General features: G+C 39.7%; 1 protein-coding gene across 1 annotated transcript in view; it reads right to left on the bottom strand.

Annotated features, from left to right (window-relative positions):
• Nucleotides 1-19740, bottom strand: part of LOC109674196 (uncharacterized) — a 60519-nt gene that overhangs the window by 12065 nt on the left and 28714 nt on the right. Inside the window, exon 5 of the mRNA XM_074060980.1 lies at nt 325-8176. Coding sequence (XP_073917081.1) covers nt 6806-8176 — 1371 coding nt within the window. The 3' untranslated portion in view covers nt 325-6805. Of the gene's footprint in view, nt 8177-19740 lie in introns of the transcript that reaches the window.

Below are 19740 nucleotides of genomic sequence, written 5' to 3'. Positions count from 1 at the left end.
TGGTGCTCCTGAATCATAATGTATTAAGAAAAATGGGGGGAGGTGACAAATAGTGGGAAAAGTGGGCCACAGACAACTTGGCAGAAGACTAACAGGCCGTCAGCTTCATGATCATCACTAGCTTCTTGTTACTGCTGTGACTATCAACACACATTAATAGATTAGAACATTTACCCTACAGCTGTAGAGATCAGAGTCCTGACACCAATTTCACTAACATCAAAGTGTCACCAGAGTTGGAGGCCAAGGGGAGAACCTGTCTACTTTTTCCAGCTTCTGGAGCAATTGTGACTGCATGAATACCCACTTCCTCCTCCCATCTTTAGAATAAGCAATGATGACAGCTGCATTACAGTCTCACTCAGACGTGGTTGTGACCAACAGCAGGGCAAGCTCCTCTTTATGGAGCATTTTAGGAGATGCACTTACCTTTCTTTTTGTGGGGAATGAGAACTAAATCAAGGTTTGAATATGCGGATCATGACTGAGTGATCTCACTGGATTGGACAGGGACTAGAAGGAAAAAGACTGGAGTAGACCTGTACAGGTCTACTCCAGGCTTTCCATGGGAAAGCCCAGGGAGTGTAAAGACTCTCATGTCATGCTGATGCAGTTGGAGCATCTGCCATGGAGGATCTAGAAGTGGAATGGCTGTTACACAATAGGGCAAGAAGGGTTTAGAAGTGAAATGTAAGCCAGGGGCCAGTGGTTCCCACCTGTAATACTAGCTACTTGGGAGGCTGAGATCAGAAAAATCGAGGTTTGAGGCCTGTCCAGGCAAATACTTTGCGACACTTCATCTACAAAATAAACAGAGCAAAATAGACTGGAGGTGTGGCTCAAATGGTAGAGCACCTGCTTTGCCAGTGTGAAGGCCTGAGTTCAAACCCTGGTCATGCCACACACACAAAAAACTTGATGCCCATATTTCTTGATGCCTCTTGGGGCTTCCTTGCCCAATTGTGATATCAAATGGATGGATACAGCAACATGGATCTGAGAAGGACATGACAACCAAAGCTCAGTCCTTGGGAATGAGGTTTGGAGATAAGCAATAGGTGATCCCAGATGCAGCAGTGGGTAATTAATGTAAGGAGAACCTAGACTGAAAAACAGGAAGCAGCTAAGAGGGCACGGGATGTAACTAAAAGAGCCCCAGCAGAACTCAAGAGTAGCAGCTTCCCAGTGTCATGTATGAAAGGAGGTCTAAGCAGAGGGTGAGAATGAAATCCCAGAGATGCACCATCTCTAACTAAGGAAGAACTTGTGGTCCAGAAGCAGAAGTAACCGTCAGCAGACAGCCTCTAGCTGTCAGCTTCTGTAATTTACCTGTAATTGTTCTCAGGGAAGCCTGCCTCTAGTCACTGGGTCAGGTCTGGCCACCACTGACTCATAGGGGATAATCTGATGGAGAATACTTGGTCCTGAGCTCCCACTGACTTGGGACAACCTACAATGCAGTTTGATTTCTTCCTCTGCTTGAATCTTTCCTACTGATTCTCTGTAATTTTGCAGGGTTTTTTTTTTTTGTGCAACTGTGGTTTGAACTCAGGGCTACATGCTTGCTACACAGGTGCTCTACCACTTGAGCCACTCAGCCAGACTGTAATTTTGTACTTGATGGTCTCAATATACCCCTTAGACGGGTCTCCCTCCAGAGAAACCAATTACAACAGCCTGACTTCCCACTAGTGCAAATATTTGGGAAGTAAGTAACAGACATAACATAAGCCAGCTAGAGCAATGTGAGAATTTATTAGAAGGATATTTGGAATATCTCACAAAAGAGCTCAACAATCAAAGCATTTGGAAAAGGCAGAAATGGATATGGACGTTAAGACAAGGAAAACCAGGTATCAGCTGAGAATCAAGTCCCTGAAGGTTTCATTTTTTTCTCAGTGCAGACGTTCTCCCATGGGGTAGAAAACACTGTCACTGATAGCACCCAAATTTGAATATATTGGAGAGATAAAAAAGAATCCCAGCTTTCCAACAACTTCCTAATAGAAACGATAAAACATGCAATTAATTGTATTATTACATGAAGAAACACACTTTCAACTTCCTATGCATGGGCTTCAGACAGTGGATACACATTGATAAGGAACATTACATTGCAAAAGATTGGCAAAAATATAGAGCATGGAGTGTAGAAATCTCAAGGAACTATTTGTAGCTCAAGGAGGCTAAAAAATATCACACAGGAAGAGAAAGTGTGAAGAAATGATAAAGGGATAGGTATGAGTCTGTGTAAAAGCCTTAGTATACCATAAAGAGGTTACTATGCAGTAAGTCACACTGACATTGCAACATGGAAATGTGTAACCAAAGAGAGCTACATTTTAAAATAATCACTATGGGGCTGGAGGTGTGGCTCAAGTGGTAGAGTGCCTGCTTTGCAAGCCCAAAGCCCTGAGTTCAAGTTGCAGTCCCACCAAAAAAGGAGTGTAAGATAATCACTACGTGTAACTATGAAAATGAACTAAAAAGAATGAAAATGCAGAGAATATGCATGCAGCTGCAAGGGGCATGGATACTTTTTATCAGCATTTAGGACACAGCTAGGTGTTGGAAGCTTCTTGGCACATCTGAAAAAATGTGGATATACATCCCTGAAAAAAATGATCAAAGAACTGGGGTGATCTAAAGGGTAGATCCCAGAGGCCTGGTGTTCTATATTCTGCTACCCAATAACGATATTTAGATAAATCTGGTATTCAGGCTTACTTTGTATCTCAGGGTTCTACAAGTGATAAAAGGCAAGAGCATGTGTATCCACAGAAAAGTGTCAGAGCTCCCAAACCTGAACAGAAGGTACTCCTGGGACAGTTCTCAAAATCCACAAACCAGACCTACAAGAACTCCATTACTTAGTAAATGTAATACAATGTAAACTGTCTTTGTAGATGTGTGCACAATTCCAGGTCACTAGCAGAACTTGGGGGTGGAAAGGATTAGTATTCTATTTCAGTATGACTTTCTGTACTCTTGAAAAATCAAAAGCAAAACTAATACGACTTTAAAACTGTTTTTATATCTCAGAGGAGGACTGTTCACATGTACCTGCACTCCTCCACAGTGAGGTAATCTGAGGAATTGATTCCTCGGTAGTCAACATCAGCCCTATGACTAACACCTGATGCTTAAGAAATTTTTTTCTGATAAGAGCCAGGCACCAGTGGCTCATGCCTGTAATCCTAGCAACTCAGGAGTCTGAAATATGAGGATCTCAGTTTGAGGCCAGTCTGGGCAAATAGTTTGAGAGAACCCCATCTCCAAAATGACCACAGCAAAACAGACTGGAGATATGGCTCAAGTGGTAGAGCACCTGCTTTGCAAGTACCAAGGCCTGAGTTCAAACCCAGTACTGACAAAAATTTTTCTTAGACATTCAACCAACAGGCTGGCTAGTTATGAAATTCTACTATTTAAGGTAGTATTAAGTTAAACTGCCTACTAGTTGATGGAATACCCCAGCAAAATTAACTTTTAGACAACAGACTCCTTAATCAGTTCAAGACCTAATGAAACAATCTCTATGATTAGGAAAGAAAAATCATGATGCCATGATAGGTAGAAGGGAAAAAAGGGAAAATCACGAAGCAGAACATCACCCTGTTACTATTTGTTCACTTGCAAAGGACGTCTAGCTTATCTGGTAAAATGACTTTCAAGAATAAACACAAAAGAAGAAAATTCATTAATTTGAGTATGAATAAAACTTGGGAAAGTAAATGCTTTAAAAATTAATATGGGAAGCCAGGCACCCATGGCTCACACCAGTAATACTAGCTTGTCAGGAGGCAGAGACCAGGAGGGGGTTGTGGTTCAACACCAGCCCAGGCAAATACTTCTTGAGATCCTATCTTGAAAATACCCATCACAAAAAAGGGCTGGTAGAATAGCTCAAGGTGTTAGCCCTAAGTACCAAACCTCAGTACCACACACACACACACACAAAAAAAAAAAAAAAATATATATATATATATGGTTATATATATAACCATGGAGATACCAAGGCAAAACTCCACTGAACTATAAACACACACTAAAACAATGAGGATAGGTCATCTTAAGGGGAGGGCAATTAAAGGAAGGGGAGGGTAAATGAAGAGGGTTAAGAAGCATGAATATGGTTGAGGTACTTTCCATACATGTATGAATATAAATACTGAAGCCTACCAAAGTCATTTTAGAAAGGGGAGTGGGAGAAGAGGAAGAATAATGGAGGTGATGAACCAAACCAGGGTACAATATATGTAGATATGGAAATGTCCCAAGGAAACCCCATTTACAAGTATCACATACTAATGAAAATATTTTTAAAAATTACTCCAGGTACCAGTGATTCATGCCTGTAATCCTAGCTAATTGGGAGGCTAAGATCAGAGAGGTTCAAGGTTCCAGGTCACCCAGGCAAATAGGCATCTCCAAAATAACCAGAGCAAATTGGTCTGCAGGTATGACTCAAGCAAAAAAAAAAGCTTTGCAAATGCAAATTCCTGGTTCAAACCCCAAGCCCATCAAAAAGAAAAAAATCACTACAGGGAAAGACAGGATTGCTTGGATATTGAAATTTTGGTATGTTGGTTTGGAAAATCACTCTCATGTTGAAAATTGGTAAAAGAAAAAATACTCTTAGAATGAAAGATACAATACACCATATTAGTAAAAGAATTAGTGTGAAGGAGAAGTCTTGATTTTTCCAAATGTGGAATAAAGCTCAATTTTCAGACTTTTCTCAATTTCACCATGATACAAAAATTATCATTTTTGTCAAACAACATCACAGACAACAAACTACAACATTCAAATTTAGGTAAGAGATAATGCAGGCATTTCTAAAGAAAAGCATACTTACGACTACGGCAACTGGCGAAAGAAGGTGAAACATAAATATTTCAAATGATGAAGTAATGGAAATCTTGTTTCCTAATGCTTGTCCAGGAAACACACAAGTGGTCAGGAAAGAAACATACATCCCTGGGTGTCTCAAGAATAGTTACTACTTACATTTTACATTTAAACACCTAAGTTTTAAATAGTTTATTTCTCCATCTAATTTTTACAAGACATTTTATGAAACATCAAAAACATAGTGACAGTAAAGTATGCATATTTAATCAGAGTAAACTAAAATAAACTTGTATTACACAGCACTAAGACGTATATACATGATATATGGAGGCATGTCACAAAATGACATTTTCTTTCTGGTGTTGGCTTTTGAGACAGGGCCTTGACCTTGAGATCCTCCTGCCTCTGCCTCTCAAGTGCTGGGATTACAGGTGTGAACCTTCATAATCAACTAAACGAAGATTTCACACTATTTTCTTTCGCTTGGCTTGAGTACTGAAGCTACTCCCTTAATTTTTTTTTTTTTTTTTTGCTAACTCAGAATCAAGTACTGCTATTGCTATTCTGTGGCTCCTGCTTTTGCACACTTTATCAACAGGATATTTTGTTTCTCAGATCTAAGGATACAGGAGACTAATAAAATGTTAATGTCTATTACCAAAGGGAAAGGTCAGTAATAACCACAGGCCTCGATATATGCCAAAAATAGGAATAAAGAAATGAGGTATTATTACTTCATCTACTTGTTCAACAATAAGTCATATTTTACCCATTTCCATTTTCATGGTATTGAAACAGAAAAAGCAGTGACATGTAGTGTCTTGACATACCGGAGGCACTGTATGGAGCATGTCCTGCTCCCAATTACATTATTATTATTATTATTATTATTATTATTATTATTATTATTATTATTATTTGCAGTACTGGGGCTTGAACTCAGGGCCTTCACCTTGAGCCACTCCACCAGTCCTATTTTTGTGAAAGGTTTTTTGAGATAGGGTCTCATGAACTATTTGCCCAGGCAGGCTTCAAACCTCGACCCTCCTTATCTCTCCCTCTTGAATAGCTAGGATTACAAGCATGAGCCACTGGCACCCTGCTCCAATTACATTATTACATGTAATTCTGGGATATCTGACACTGGAAATTGTTAAACATCACTAAGAAATTTCTTATTCAGATATGTCAATTATTCAACTCATGAATATACTTTTTAAAAAACCTTCATACTTAAGAGTGAACACTGCTCAACCATTTAGAACTGGGGATTCCTGGTAACCATATCTATAAAAAGCATATGGCTTCCATTTGTTGCATTATCTCTAGGGATACATGTTTCTAATGTCTCTATTAGGTCTGTCTATAAGATGAATTCTCTAAAATTCAACATACAGGGATTATTTGCTGAAGATTGTCCTGTATTTAGTGTTTTCACATAATTTTTTTTTTTTGGTGGTGGTACTTGGGTTCGAACTCAGGGCCTCAGTCTTGCTAGGCAGGTGTGCTTACTACTTAATCCACTCCATCAGCCCTGAAAATTTCATTCTTAAGGGAATTTCCTTAGATACAGTGAGCTGACATTACCTGATAAAACTTGTCTCACTAGATGAATCCATGTTGTTTCAGCTCATGGCAATGGGAACAATCAAATAGCTAATGAAATCTGGTCTCTGAAAGACTTTGTATATGCACAGTCTTTGTGCTGCATCCTTCTACTGTGTAAGGATTAACTATGGTTTGAAAGGTTTTTCAGATCCACTGCATTCACAGGTTCACCCTATTCCATGAATGCTGATGTATAAATATACATACTGGCTTTTCTTCAGAAAGTTTTCCCTACATACATCATTTAGAGTTCCTACTCTAAGGAATACTCTGAAATAACTGCATTTTCTGAAGGTTAATGAGGTATGATGTCTGTTGAAGGCTCATGTTAATTATACATCTAAGACTTCTTTCCCATGTGAGTTCTCTGGTGATTAATGAGCTGTGACTTCTGTGAGAAAGCTTTTGCACATTCACTGCACTGATAAGGCTTCTCTCCTGTATGAATTCGCTGATGATTAACAAGCTGAGACTTTTGAGAAAAGGCTTTCCTGCACTCACTGCATCCATAGGGCTTCTCCCCAGTATGTGTCCTCTGATGTGGTATAAGGTTTGACTTCCGGGAAAAGGCTTTGCCACATTGACTGCATTCAAAGGGTTTCTCCCCTGAATGTATTCTCTGATGATTAATGAGACTTGACTTCTCACTGAATGCTTTTCTACATTCACTGCATACATAAGGTTTTTCTCCTGTATGAGTTCTCTGATGTCTAATTAACTCTGCCTTCTCAAAGAACGCTTTCCTACAAAGACTGCATTCAAAAGGTTTCTCTCCTGTATGGATTCTCTGGTGAGTATTTAGCTGTGACTTCTGGGAGAAGGCTTTTTCACATTCACTGCATTCATACGGTTTTTCTCCTGTATGAGTTCTTTGATGAGTTGCAAGGCTTGACTTCTCACCAAAGGCTTTCCCACATTCACTACACTCATAGGGTTTCTCTCCTGTGTGTGTCCTCTGATGTGATATTAGATGTGACTTCTGACAAAAGGCTTTCCCACATTCACTGCATACATAGGGTTTTTCTCCTGTATGAATTCTCTGATGATTCGTGAGACTTAATTTTTCACTGAAGGCTTTCCCGCATTCACTGCACTCATAGGGTTTTTCTCCTGTATGAGTTCTCTGATGTCTAACAAGCTGGGATTTTCTGCAGAAGGCTTTCCCACATTTACTACATACAAATGGTTTCTCTCCTGTGTGTGTCATTTGATGTGATATGAGATGTGACTTCTGGGAGAAGGCTTTCCCACACTGACTACATACATGGGGTTTCTCTCCTGTATGGGTTCTCTGATGATTAATGAGACTTGACCTCTCTCTAAATGCTTTCCTACATTCACTGCATTCATAAGGTTTCTCTCCAGTGTGAATTGTCTGATGTCTAATGAGTTCTGACTTCTCAAAGAAGGCTTTTCTACAATCACTACATCCATAGGGTTTTGTTCCCGTGTGAGTCCTATGATGTGTAACAAGTTGTGACTTCCTGCTGAAGGCTCTCCCACACTCTCTGCATTCAAATGGTTTCTCTCCTGTGTGAATTCTCTGGTGGTTAATGAGATTGGACTTTTCACTGAAGGCCCTCCCACATTCACCGCATCCATAAGGCTTTTCTCCTGTGTGTGTCCTCCAATGGGATATGAGATGTGACTTCCGGGAGAAGGCTTTCCCACACTTACCACATTCGTAAGGTTTCTCTCCTGTATGTGTCCTCTGATGGGATGTGAGCTGAGACTTTTGGGAGAAGGCCTTCCCACACTGATTACAGTCAAAAGGTTTCTCTCCTGTATGAGTTCTGTGATGTGTGATGAACTCTGACTTTTGGGGAAAGGTTTTGCCACATTTACCACAGCCATAAGCTTTCTCTCTTACATGTCTGCTTTGATGTTTAAAGAGACTTGACTTTTTACTGAAGCATTTCCTGCATTCACTGCATTCATAGAGTTTCTCCCCTAAACGAGTTCTGTGATAAATAACAATCTGTGACTTTTTACACCTATCTTTATATACATCACACTGGTAGTACTTTAACCAAGTATCAGTTTCTTCAGGCTTGGTGTTGAGAAACAATTTATCAAGTACATTAAATTCATCTGATCCCATTCTTCTATAATTTGATTTTGGAATAAGCAAATCTAAATGATGTTTTAAAATCAATCCATCTAAGTCATCTTCATTGCTTGATTTACTTAAAGGAACAAAGTTCATGTTCAGATTAACATTTCTTCCAAACGCATCCCATTCATGACCTCCTTTCACACTTTTAAGCTTGCCTTGGTTATCCTGGTGGCACCTCATATGACCATTTACTTGCCAGACTTCTGTAATGGAAACAAAAAAGCTCTTTAGTGGTTCTTATCTAAATAAAACTAGAAATGCTATGCTGAGGGGTTGACTACTTTTAAGGTTTGTCTTCCAAATATGAAATAAGTCACAACACAGTACCTTTCTTCCAAGTACTGAAAAACAGAACTAATGCTGAAAACAGATTAGGAAACTGAGGTTAGGATTACAGGCGTGAGTCACTGGTGCCCAGCTAGCCCAAATTTTTTTTTGAGCAGCATTAGAGTTTAAACTCAGAGTCTCACACTTGCTAGGCAGGCGCTCTAACGGCTTAAGCCATTCCAGAGCTCCCAAATAATTTTAAATAGAAGTAACACCTTTTATTGCTCATGAGTACTTGTAGGATCTAGTTCCTGCCCTCTCTCCAATCTCTCCATAGCTCTCTGGAACAGCTGACCTCTAGCTACATGGGGTTGTTTTCTGTTCCTTAAAGTCACTAAGTCCCTTCCTGGCTTAACACATTCGTATTTGTCATTCATTTGGGGTATGTATTTCCCAACTTTTCAAATAGTTTATTTCACATTTCTTCATGTCTAGAATGACTTCTCATACTATTCTGTTATGGACAAAATGTTTGTGTCCCCTCAAAATTTGTATGCGTAAAGCCTAATCCCCTGTGTGTTTGCTACTGGAAATGGGTCTCTAAGGAAGTTCATGGTTAAATGAGGTCACAGATGTGGTACCCTGACCTGACAGGGTTAGTGTCTTTATAAGAGACCAGAGAGTGTTCCCTTTCAAAAGCATACACACAGAAAAGACTATGTGAATACACAGTAAGAAAGCAGCTGTCTGCAAACCAGGAAGGGAACCCTCAACAGAGGGCTAGCACTGTAATCATGGATTTCCCAGTTACCAGAGTTGTGAGAAATAAATTTCTTGTTTAAGTCACTCCATCTGGGACATTTTGTTATGGCAGCCTGAGCACAATAATACATTGTCTATTATATCACCTAATTTATTTCCATTAATAGCACTTGTTAGGATCTGGATTTTATCTTGGTTATTTGCTAATTTCTTCATTTATTTTAATCCTCACACTAGAAGGTAAGCACTATGTGAGGAGAAAATATATCTCTAACACTAATGATTGTGTCCAGAACGCTCAGTATGACAGCTGAAAAACAGAAGAATCAGTAATTGTTTGATGCAGAAGAATTAGCTGGAGGCCTGAGACTGCTGTTCACAGAAAGGCCAATCTGCAAGACTAGCTCCTGGCAGCTAATTGGGAAAATGAGCCTCAGGCATGTTCCCACCATTCCCTACTTAATAAAGAAGGCTCACTGTGCCTTGACTGCACACAAGCAACAAGAATTACTTTGGGGGGAAGGGAATGCTAATTAATATCAGCCCAGACCCAGAAAAGACTGTGGGCACTAAGTCTCTAATGGGCTTCCCTGGGCAGACACACTACACTTTGGAGAATGTACATGTAAACTCTCATGAGGGAAGGTGGTACATGGGTTCTGTCAGACTGTCTTGGCCTTTCTGCTATTGTCCAGTTATGTGTCTGTACTAGGGCCCTGCAATAAGCCCAACCATAAGGACAACTGGAGGCTGAGGACCAGGAGCCCTTCATGTGACTATGAACATGGGGGAGGTCTTTGAGACTCTAACACACAGTCCTTGTCTATATAATCAATTTTGACAAATACACTGCTTTGCAATGAAACGTAAATGCTCAATAAATGTATAAATGCTGAACAAAAAATTTAAAAAATAAAAACAAAAGCTGGCTGCAAATCTCTCATCTTCTTAACTAGGTTCTATGCTTCTGGAACTTGTTTTCTGGTATTACTTCTTAATCCTTTTCAGTAATCATTAAAGCAGTTTGTTTCAACTAAAGGGAGCAATAAAAATCAAAAAAGGTTTCTTAAATTACAAATACCAGTGTTACCACAGCAAATTTCTGAAAAGACATAAACCACTTTACCAGAATCCATGACACCAGTAGTTGGAAAAAACTCCCAGATAATGTAATGCACACCCTATCTAAAAACATCTGTATTAAAATGATTATTGTAGACAGAAACTTACTGAGTGAATAATGTGTATGTCCTAACCCAATGAATGATACGAAACTTTAGGCCTTTCATGTATATGTAAACAAAGCTCGAGGACCAACAAACTAAGAACTACAAACATGGTGATCAGGTTCAGGATGGGACATCAGAAAACAGTGAAAACAGTGTATTCTGGAGTTGTCAAGTAACATTTTACAAATATTAATGCAAAGAAAGCTGAGTTCTAGCAGTGAGGATTAAGAATTTCTAGATAACTAGCACAGCACAATATAAAGTTCAGACATAGGGCCAGGAGCCATGGCTTATGCCTGTAATCCTGGCTACCTGGGAGGCAAAAATCAGCAGAACTACAGTTTGAGGTCATCCCCAGCAAAAACTAAGAGGCCCCCCATTCAACAAACAAGCTGTGCATGATGGCTCATAGCTGTAATCCCAGTAATACAGGAGGTAATGGTAGGAGGGTGAGCAGTCCACGCTGGCCCCAGCAAAAAGCACAAGGTCCTATCCGAAAAATTAGCAAAGAAGGCCTGAGTGTGTGACTCAAGTGGGAGAGTGCTTGCCTATCAAGCATGAAGCCCTGAGTTCAAACCCTAGCACCATCCCCTAAAAAGTTCAAATGCAAAGAAGTATAAACATTCCAAGTAATAAACACCAAGATACATTTAAATGGAGCAGCCATGCATTTTCAGGGAAAGGAGGAAATAAAAGAACAGGTAACATCATGCCATATTAAAGAGGGCCTTGGAAGAAGAGATTTCAAATCTGCGGCATATTCTGCCATTGGTGCCTTAGGCACATCCCTCAGCCAAATTCAGCACTGTAGGTAGTTCCTAAAATGGTGCCCAGACAAGGCACCTGCTCTCTCTACCCAGGACCTTTCTTGGGTTATAGGGACACTGCACATTCAGGGGCAGTTCTTGACCACTGAGATTGAGAGAAGAGGGTAAATCCTGGACTTCCTAGTCCAACAGAGTTGAGAAAGAGGTATGGACACACAGTGCTTCGGAAAGTCTTCAGTAAACCTGAGCCCCTGCTGCCCACAGGAAGTGTCTAAACATTGGCTCACCTCTCACTGGCATTGCCAATCCCAATCTCATATCCCAGTTCTCCCACTACAATTGCAGGGACCACATTTCACATGTTTTTACATTCAGACACACATTTCATGATCTGTTTTTGGTGGAACCTGGAGTAAACCAATGTCAAACAGCAGATAATAAACCTCATGCTTTAACTGATCAGAATGTGTTAAGTACTTTAGAAAATAAATACAGTGGTATCACTGAAGATAACTTATGGAAGATTAGAATTCAGATTGACCTAGCAGTTTGAGAACTTCAGGAGTAAGACATCACAGGTGTAGTTTTAGCTGGGAGTTGAGGAGGGAAGCCTTTGAAAAAATATTTTCCAAAGAACAAATAATTTTAAAACAAGAGTAAGAATTTTAAGGAGAGATTCTTATACTCCATGGTGTCTAATCTTTAGGAAAAATGGAAGAACATAATTTTAAAAACAAGATGTCAGGGAGAAATGATGGCTCTGTTTTCTGATATAGTGAGGCTGACAGAGGGGGGCTTTGTGGGGTGCTCCCAATTTCAAGGAAAAATAAAAATTCTGGAAGACACAGGCAGAAGTGCTTTGACCATAAGGGGAAGGAGGGACAGAGGGGATCAAACACCTCAGACAAGAGAAAATCAAGTAAGAAGTCCAGGTCCTTGATTCAACAGATAGGGAGTAACATCAGGGCTCTGATGAGCAAGACACATTTTACTTTAAGCTACAAAGAAGCCATATTGTGAGGTGCCAGTGGCTCATGCCTATAATCCTAGCTACTTAAGAGACACAGTGGCTCAAGCAGTAAGAGCGCCTAGCTAGCAAGCATGGGGCTGTGAGTTCAAACCCCAGTGCCACCAAAAAAAAAAAAAAAAGCCACATCAATATGCGAGCTACATGCAACTGATATCAAATGCTCTGAATCACCATGGGGTCAAGAAATTCTAAAAAGAGCTCTCTGAGGTACATTTCAAAGATTCCATCCATCACTGGCCAGCTGAAATTGGACTTCTTCCTCAAATCCACATGGTTCTCACGCACTCACCTGGAGATTCTGAACTTAGAACTTCTCCATCTCCTACCCATGGCTCTTCACCTTGCTCCAACTTGAAGATGACATCTGGTTTCATAACTTCATACCCTGTTTGGGGGAAATCACAAAGACCATGGACCCAACTGGGTGGGCTTTAGGCCTGTGGAGAATGGGCAAAGTTTATCATATAGTTGGCCAGAGGAAACTGTATCTAAACACAGTAATTCTCAAAGTTATGGCAATGGTATCCCTGGTGGCTAACAGAGTCTAAGAGTCTCCAACCTCCCTTATTTGTATTGTTAGGAGAATATTTAAAAAAGAAAAAAAAAACCTCCAACTTATAACTCAAGTCCCAAACCCTTTGATACTTTAAAAAGTCTAGAGCCAAGCTGCTGGAGTTCAACTGTAAGCTCTTTCACTTGCTAGCAGTCAGTACTTGAGAGTTACTTACCCTCACTTTGCCTCAAATTTTTTTTTTTGTACTACTGGGGCTTAAACCCAGGGCCTCATGCTTGCTAGGCAGGTGCTCTACAACTTGAGCAACTCTGCCAGCCCTGTTTTGTGTATGTGGGTTGGGGATGTTTGGTTATTTTCTAGAGTCTCTCAAATTTTTTCCCAGGGTTGGCTTTGAACCTTGATTCTCCTTAACTCTACCTCCTGAGTAGCTAGGATTACAGGCATGAGTCACTGGCACCCAGATTCTTTGCCACAATTTTTACATCAGGAAAAAAAGATGATCCCCTTATCTGCCACACAGGATAGTTCTGATGCCTGAGTTAATCATTGAAGGGGCATGCCGTGGCATATGATGTATGGTTAAGTCATGTGTGTTAGGTGCTACCATCACAACTGCTGCTATTAACACTTAGACTCAAGTCTGCAAAGAAACTTAAGCCTTCATTACTGGAAGGTGATCCAAACACTTTCTTGTTGTCACAGAAGAAGGAATTTTTCAATATCCTAAATTTTGGTCCAAAATCACTAAAAGTTTCAGAAGCCTATAGTATTAAGCAACATTTAAAAAAAAAAAAAAGAAAGAAAAGAAAAAGCAGTGCATTGAGCACACTCAAGGAAGCACTGCTTACCCAGTGACAATAGGCTGCTGTAGTTCTCCAACATGACATCCTTGTATAAGTTCTTCTGATGGGGATCCAGCAGCTGCCATTCCTTTTGAGTGAAATCCACAGATAAATCTTCAAATGATAATGATGCCTGTGAGAGCACAATTCATAAATTTGAAGCTGTCATCACTGCATGACAAGAAAATACTACACCTGTCACTCCATCACTACAGGTTCTACAAAACACCTGCTATGTTGCACTGTACTGTGTAATGAAATGCCATTGTGCATCCTTCTGTTTATATGGCACATGCAAACTGGAATAGGTGACTATATTTTACTTTTTTGCAGCAGTGGGGCTCAAAATGAGGTTCTTACACATGCTAAGCATGGAATAGGTGACTTTAAATCCCTGGAACCACCAACACTATATTGAACCTCAAACTTGGTGCTGGAGGAGAAAGCAGCAAAAGACAGATAATAATACTCTCAAAATCTGCTTAGAAGCTGGGTATGGTGGTACAGGCCTGTGGTTCCAGCACTTGGGAGAAGGAGGTAGGAAGATCATGAGTCTGAAGCCAGCCTGTGCTATAGAGGGATACCTCTCTCAAAAAAACTGAAACCAAAGCAAAACAAAAAAAAAACTTCTTAGTCTTAGAGAGGGCTAAACTTGAGGATAAAGTGTTATAAAGACTAAGTAGAAATGAAGGGAAGGTATAACATGGATAAAAAGCAGGAAAAGCTGGAGCATGATGGCTCATGGCTGTAATCCCAGCAGTCAAGAGGCTGAGGCAGCACTGTGAGTTCAAGGCCAGCATGCATTACACAGCAAGACTCTGAGTCAAAAAAACAACAACAACAAAAAAAAAAAAATCAGAGAGAGCATTAAGTACTGAGTGCCTAGTTTCTTTGGAAAAGGTAAAGCTTGAATGAATTTTAAGAAATCAGTAAAGTTTTCCACAAAGGAGGTGGTTCAGAGACATCCTGGGAGACAGCAGCTCCTACACAAAATAAAAACTGCTAAGGCCAGGCTCAGTGGAGGAATGCTTACCTAGCCTGCATGAAAATCCCCGGGTATGGGGATTGGAGGGAGTGTTGGAGGAAGGTAGGAGGATCTCAAGGTTGAGGCCAGCCTGGGTTACACAGCGACACCATATCTCAAAAAATCAAAAAAATAAAAAAATTTTAATAAACATAGTTAATTACATTAACATAACAAAGTAGAAAAGATATGATCATTTAAATAGATGTAAAAAGGGCATGTGATAAAATCCTATTGACACACTAGGAATGGGAGAAAACCTAATGATAATCCCAATCTACACACTATCTACCACTAGCATCCTCCTGTGTGTGATACTGACATTCCCTGAGGAACAGAACAGCAATGGAATGTCTTATACTGACAGATGTCTTCTTTACCTGCAACTGTCCAACACAGCAGCTCTGTCCACAAGTGTCTACTGAACATTTCAGAGGTGCCTAGCAACTAACTGTGAAATTTTATTTAATTCGTTCCAATTTAAATTTAAACAGCACTCAAAGCTAGTGCTACCTGTTGTATAATCAAAAACTTATCTAGTATTTGTCCTGGGTTCCTAGAATGGTGTTCAGACACCTTAAACTGTGAATTCCCTGCTAACTCTGTGTAATAAGCATCAGAACTAGACTACAATGATGCAGGAACAGACTGGATAGTAGAGGCTGACAGCAAGCAAGATGTCCCATAATTCTACTTGGAATTTCCCTTGTGACATAAGTGTCTCTGTAATTTATGTCAGGCCTACCTAAGTTTATGCTAACGAAGTGACATGGGCAGAACCCTAGATCATCTCAGAATGAGAACCAGCCATGCTGGTAAGAGCAACAATACGACTACAAGACTGGGAGCTAGAATGTGAATCCAGTCACACAGAATTAATCATGCTTATGTAACAAAACCCTATAACCCCAGTCTCAGGTGGCTATTATGCTAGTAAACATATCATGTCCTAGGACTGTAATTTGTCCTGATTCCAGGGAAAAAGGGTATAGAAGCTCCATGTTCAGAACCACTCTAGATTTTGCTCCTTCATCTCTTAATTTGACTGATTCTTAATTTTAACCCTTATAATCAAACTATAATCATAAGAGCAGTGCTCTTCTGAGTTCTGTGATTAGCTAGTTCCAGTAAATTATCAAATCTGAGAAGATTATAGAACCCTGCTGAATTCCTATATAGTTGGTCATGAGTGCAGGTAGCCTCAGGATCCCCAAAATTGCAGCTGGCAACTGGAGAACTAACAGTATTGTTGGGGACTGTGCCCTGAAGTGTGCAGTCTGCTAACTCTGTTTGGTGAGCACCAGAATTGAAATGCAGTGATGCATGAACAGACTGGACAGTAGAGGCCAAGAGCAAGCAAGGATGTTGTTCCTGGTTCCACTCTAGTTCACACTGCCCTTGAGAGTCACATAAAATACAAGGAAAAAGTATAAACACAGAAAGGAAATATAAAGCTACCAAAATGGTAGGACTACACATTAAAAAACTGGAAAGATGGGATAAAGGCATGGCTCAAGTGTTAGAGTGCCTGCCTAGCAAGCACACAGTCTTGAGTTCAAACCCCAATACCACCAAAACAAACAAACTAACAAGAAGCAACCTAAAGACCCTGTGAACTACTGAGTAGTTAATTGTGGATATTCTTCTTTGTTATCATACAGGTATGCTCCCGCCTAACTTAGTTTTTATAAAACATGTTTAAATTTTTCAAAGAAGAGCTACGTTTAAGTAAGAACTATAAGCACAAAAAATAACCAGATAGTAAAAAGAACAAATGAACACATCAAAAAAAAACTGGGGGAGGGGAGCAGAAGTACAAGCGGTGGCACACGCTTGTAATCCCAGCACTCAAGTGGCTGAGGCAGGAATACTTGAGCCCAAGAGTTTTAGGCCAGTCTGGGAAACATGGTGAGATTGTATCTCATAAAGAAATAAATAAATATCCATCTGTGAACATTTTTAAAGTTTCGTTTTTTTTTTTTTTTTTTTTTTGGAGTAGCAGGGCTTGAACTCAGGGCTTCATGCTTTCTAGACTTGCTAGGCTTGCTAGGCAAGTGCTCTACCATTCAAGCCTTAAAAGTATTCATTTTTTGCAGTAGTGGTGCTTGAACTCAGGGCCTTCACCTTGAGACACTCCACCAGTCCTATTTTTTTGTGAAGAGTTTTTCTGAGTTTAGGTCTCACAAACTATTTGCCTGGGCTGGCTTTGAACCATGATACTCCTGATCTCTGCCTCCTGAATAGCTAGTGCCAGTGAGCCACCGGCACCTGGCTCTAAAAGTATTCTTAAAGTTTGTTTTTTTTTTTTCTTTGCAAGTTTGTAAACATTTTTAACAAACTAAGAATTCGGCAAATTATTTTATTAAAAATGGCTATTGCTGATGTTTCTGTGAATATAGAAAATCTAATCAATCTAAAGAAAAACCAAAAGGAATCCATGAGTTTAAGAGGTTCCTGTTTCCAAAGTCAATAACCAAAATATAATGTATATCTGTGCTCTGGCCCATAGCTACTAATTACTGCAGAAACGGTTAATTACAAATCTGAGGCAGAAAATGCTTTAGAAAAAATATGCCTTGTTTCATGATAGCAAAATTCCAGCTAATTAATAACTGATGATAGAAGCAGCATGTCACCATTTTCCAACACCAATGAAATAATTCATCTATGCAATGATCATAAAACACTGTTGGTTTAACAACAGAGCCATCAGGAGCCTCCTAAAAGAAGTACACAGCACAGCCCCTGAAGCATTTTTGTCAAAGATGTTTGACTTGAACCTTGTAAGAATCAGCTTAGGTTGGGTCTTTTCTGTCAAAGGATTTAATCAGTAATCACTGCTGTTACAAATGTTAGTCTCACTAACTCATTTCCCATATGCTTCATGGACTCTGCTTAACCTGGTTAAGTTTCTATTAAGAACAAAGGGTTGTTTTCCTTAGCAGGGCAAGTTCCTGTTTCTGCTATATGCCCTGGTTTCAGAGATGGTAACATAACACAGTTATTCCCTGAACCTTTGAACTTCTTGTCTCCAAAGCCCTTTCCCTGACCTGTCCCCCCTTTCCAATTAGTCAACCACATAAACTGTGAACCCAAAACCTGCCTAATCCAGTCAAGGGGTAGCATTTCATTAGAGATAAAACCCAAGCGGGAAGAGCGGACTTCCCACTCAGTGTGCTTGCTCCCCAAACTATTTGTCTGTTGCACAATCTTCTGCAGAAGTAAACTTTGCCTTGCCAATGACTTCCAAGTTGTGTCGTCTCTTCCCTTAACACCCCAATATCGCAAAACTATTTCTAACAACCTGATGAAGCTTCCAGATCAGATTTATTCAAAGAACCTTCTGTAATGGTGAAAATATTTGCCGGTACTATCCAATTCACAGCTAATTCTGGCTCTTAGCATTTGAGAATGTGGTTAGTAAGACTGAGAGATTTAATTTGAATTAATTTAAATTTAAACAGTGATGAGTCCCATGGCCTCTCAACTAGGACAGCACAACTCTAAATCTACCAATTTGTAGCAAATCCAGGTGGGAGAACATAGGTTTGTTTTACTTTTTGATACAAAGTCTTACTATGTAGCCCAGGATCTTCCTGCTTTTACCACCTGAGTTCTAGGATTTCAGGGGTATGGCCTCCCACCTGGGAGAACTCATGAACACTATGGGGAGGCAACTAGTAAAATCCAGACAGTGGAAAACTAGGGGAAAAAAATGACCTTACTTCTTCAACAGAGCTGGCTAGCAAAGACAGGAAATGACAAAAGAGATGAATCAACCAACAACACTGTATGAACTTTATTTGGATTCTGATTAAAATTAATTACAGCTTAAGAATTTTATGAGACAAGCCGGCACAAGTGGCTCACACCTGTAATCCTAGCTACTAAGGAGACAGAAATGAGGAGGATCACGGTTCAAAGCTAGGCCAGGCAAATAGTTCCTGAGTCCCTGTCTTGAAAAAACCCATCACAAACAAGAACTGGTGGAGTGGCTCAAGCTCAAGGTGTAGATCTGAGTTCAACCCCCAGTACCACAAAAATAATAATAATAATAATAATAATAATAATAATAATTACGAGACAATTTTAAATTGAACACTGCCTGAATTTGGTAATATTAGGAAGCTACTTTAATTGAGGGAATAACTTCAATGAATATAACCAACAAATGAAAGAAGCATGACACAAATGAGTACATACTACAGACATGCAAACTATAGAATTTAAGGATGTACTGATAGGGATGAAACTACAAAGAACAGAAAGGAAATGGTTACCATTAAAGCCAGGAACCCGGTTAAGTTCGTCAGGAAAGCAAGTTTGGAATTAGGAGAAGGCAAAGAAAGGCATCATTTGGGTGGGAAGATTTTATTTGACTTGAGTAATGGATTCATGCAAAATCCATTAATAATTCATTAAATTGTACCTTTTTTTTTTTTTTTGGCAGCACTAAGGTTTGAACTCAGACCTCATACTTACTAGCAGACTCTCTTACTACTTGAGCCACTCCACCATCCCTTTTTTGTGTTGGATTTTTTTTAGATAGGGTCTCCAAACTATTTGTCCAGGGCTGGCTTCAAACCTTGATCCTCCTATCTCTGCATCCTGAGTAACTAGGATTGTAAGACATGAGTCACTGGCGTCCAGCTTGTACCTTTATTTTTTAAGAACTATTGTGCATATGATTTAGGCTTCACAATTTTATTTATTTATTTTGGTGG

The sequence above is a fragment of the Castor canadensis genome, chromosome 18 (assembly GCF_047511655.1).
Source record: "Castor canadensis chromosome 18, mCasCan1.hap1v2, whole genome shotgun sequence".
Taxonomy (NCBI): Eukaryota; Metazoa; Chordata; class Mammalia; order Rodentia; family Castoridae; genus Castor; species Castor canadensis.
Note: the sequence above shows the minus strand (reverse complement) of the source record. Positions and strands in the feature narration are given on the sequence as shown.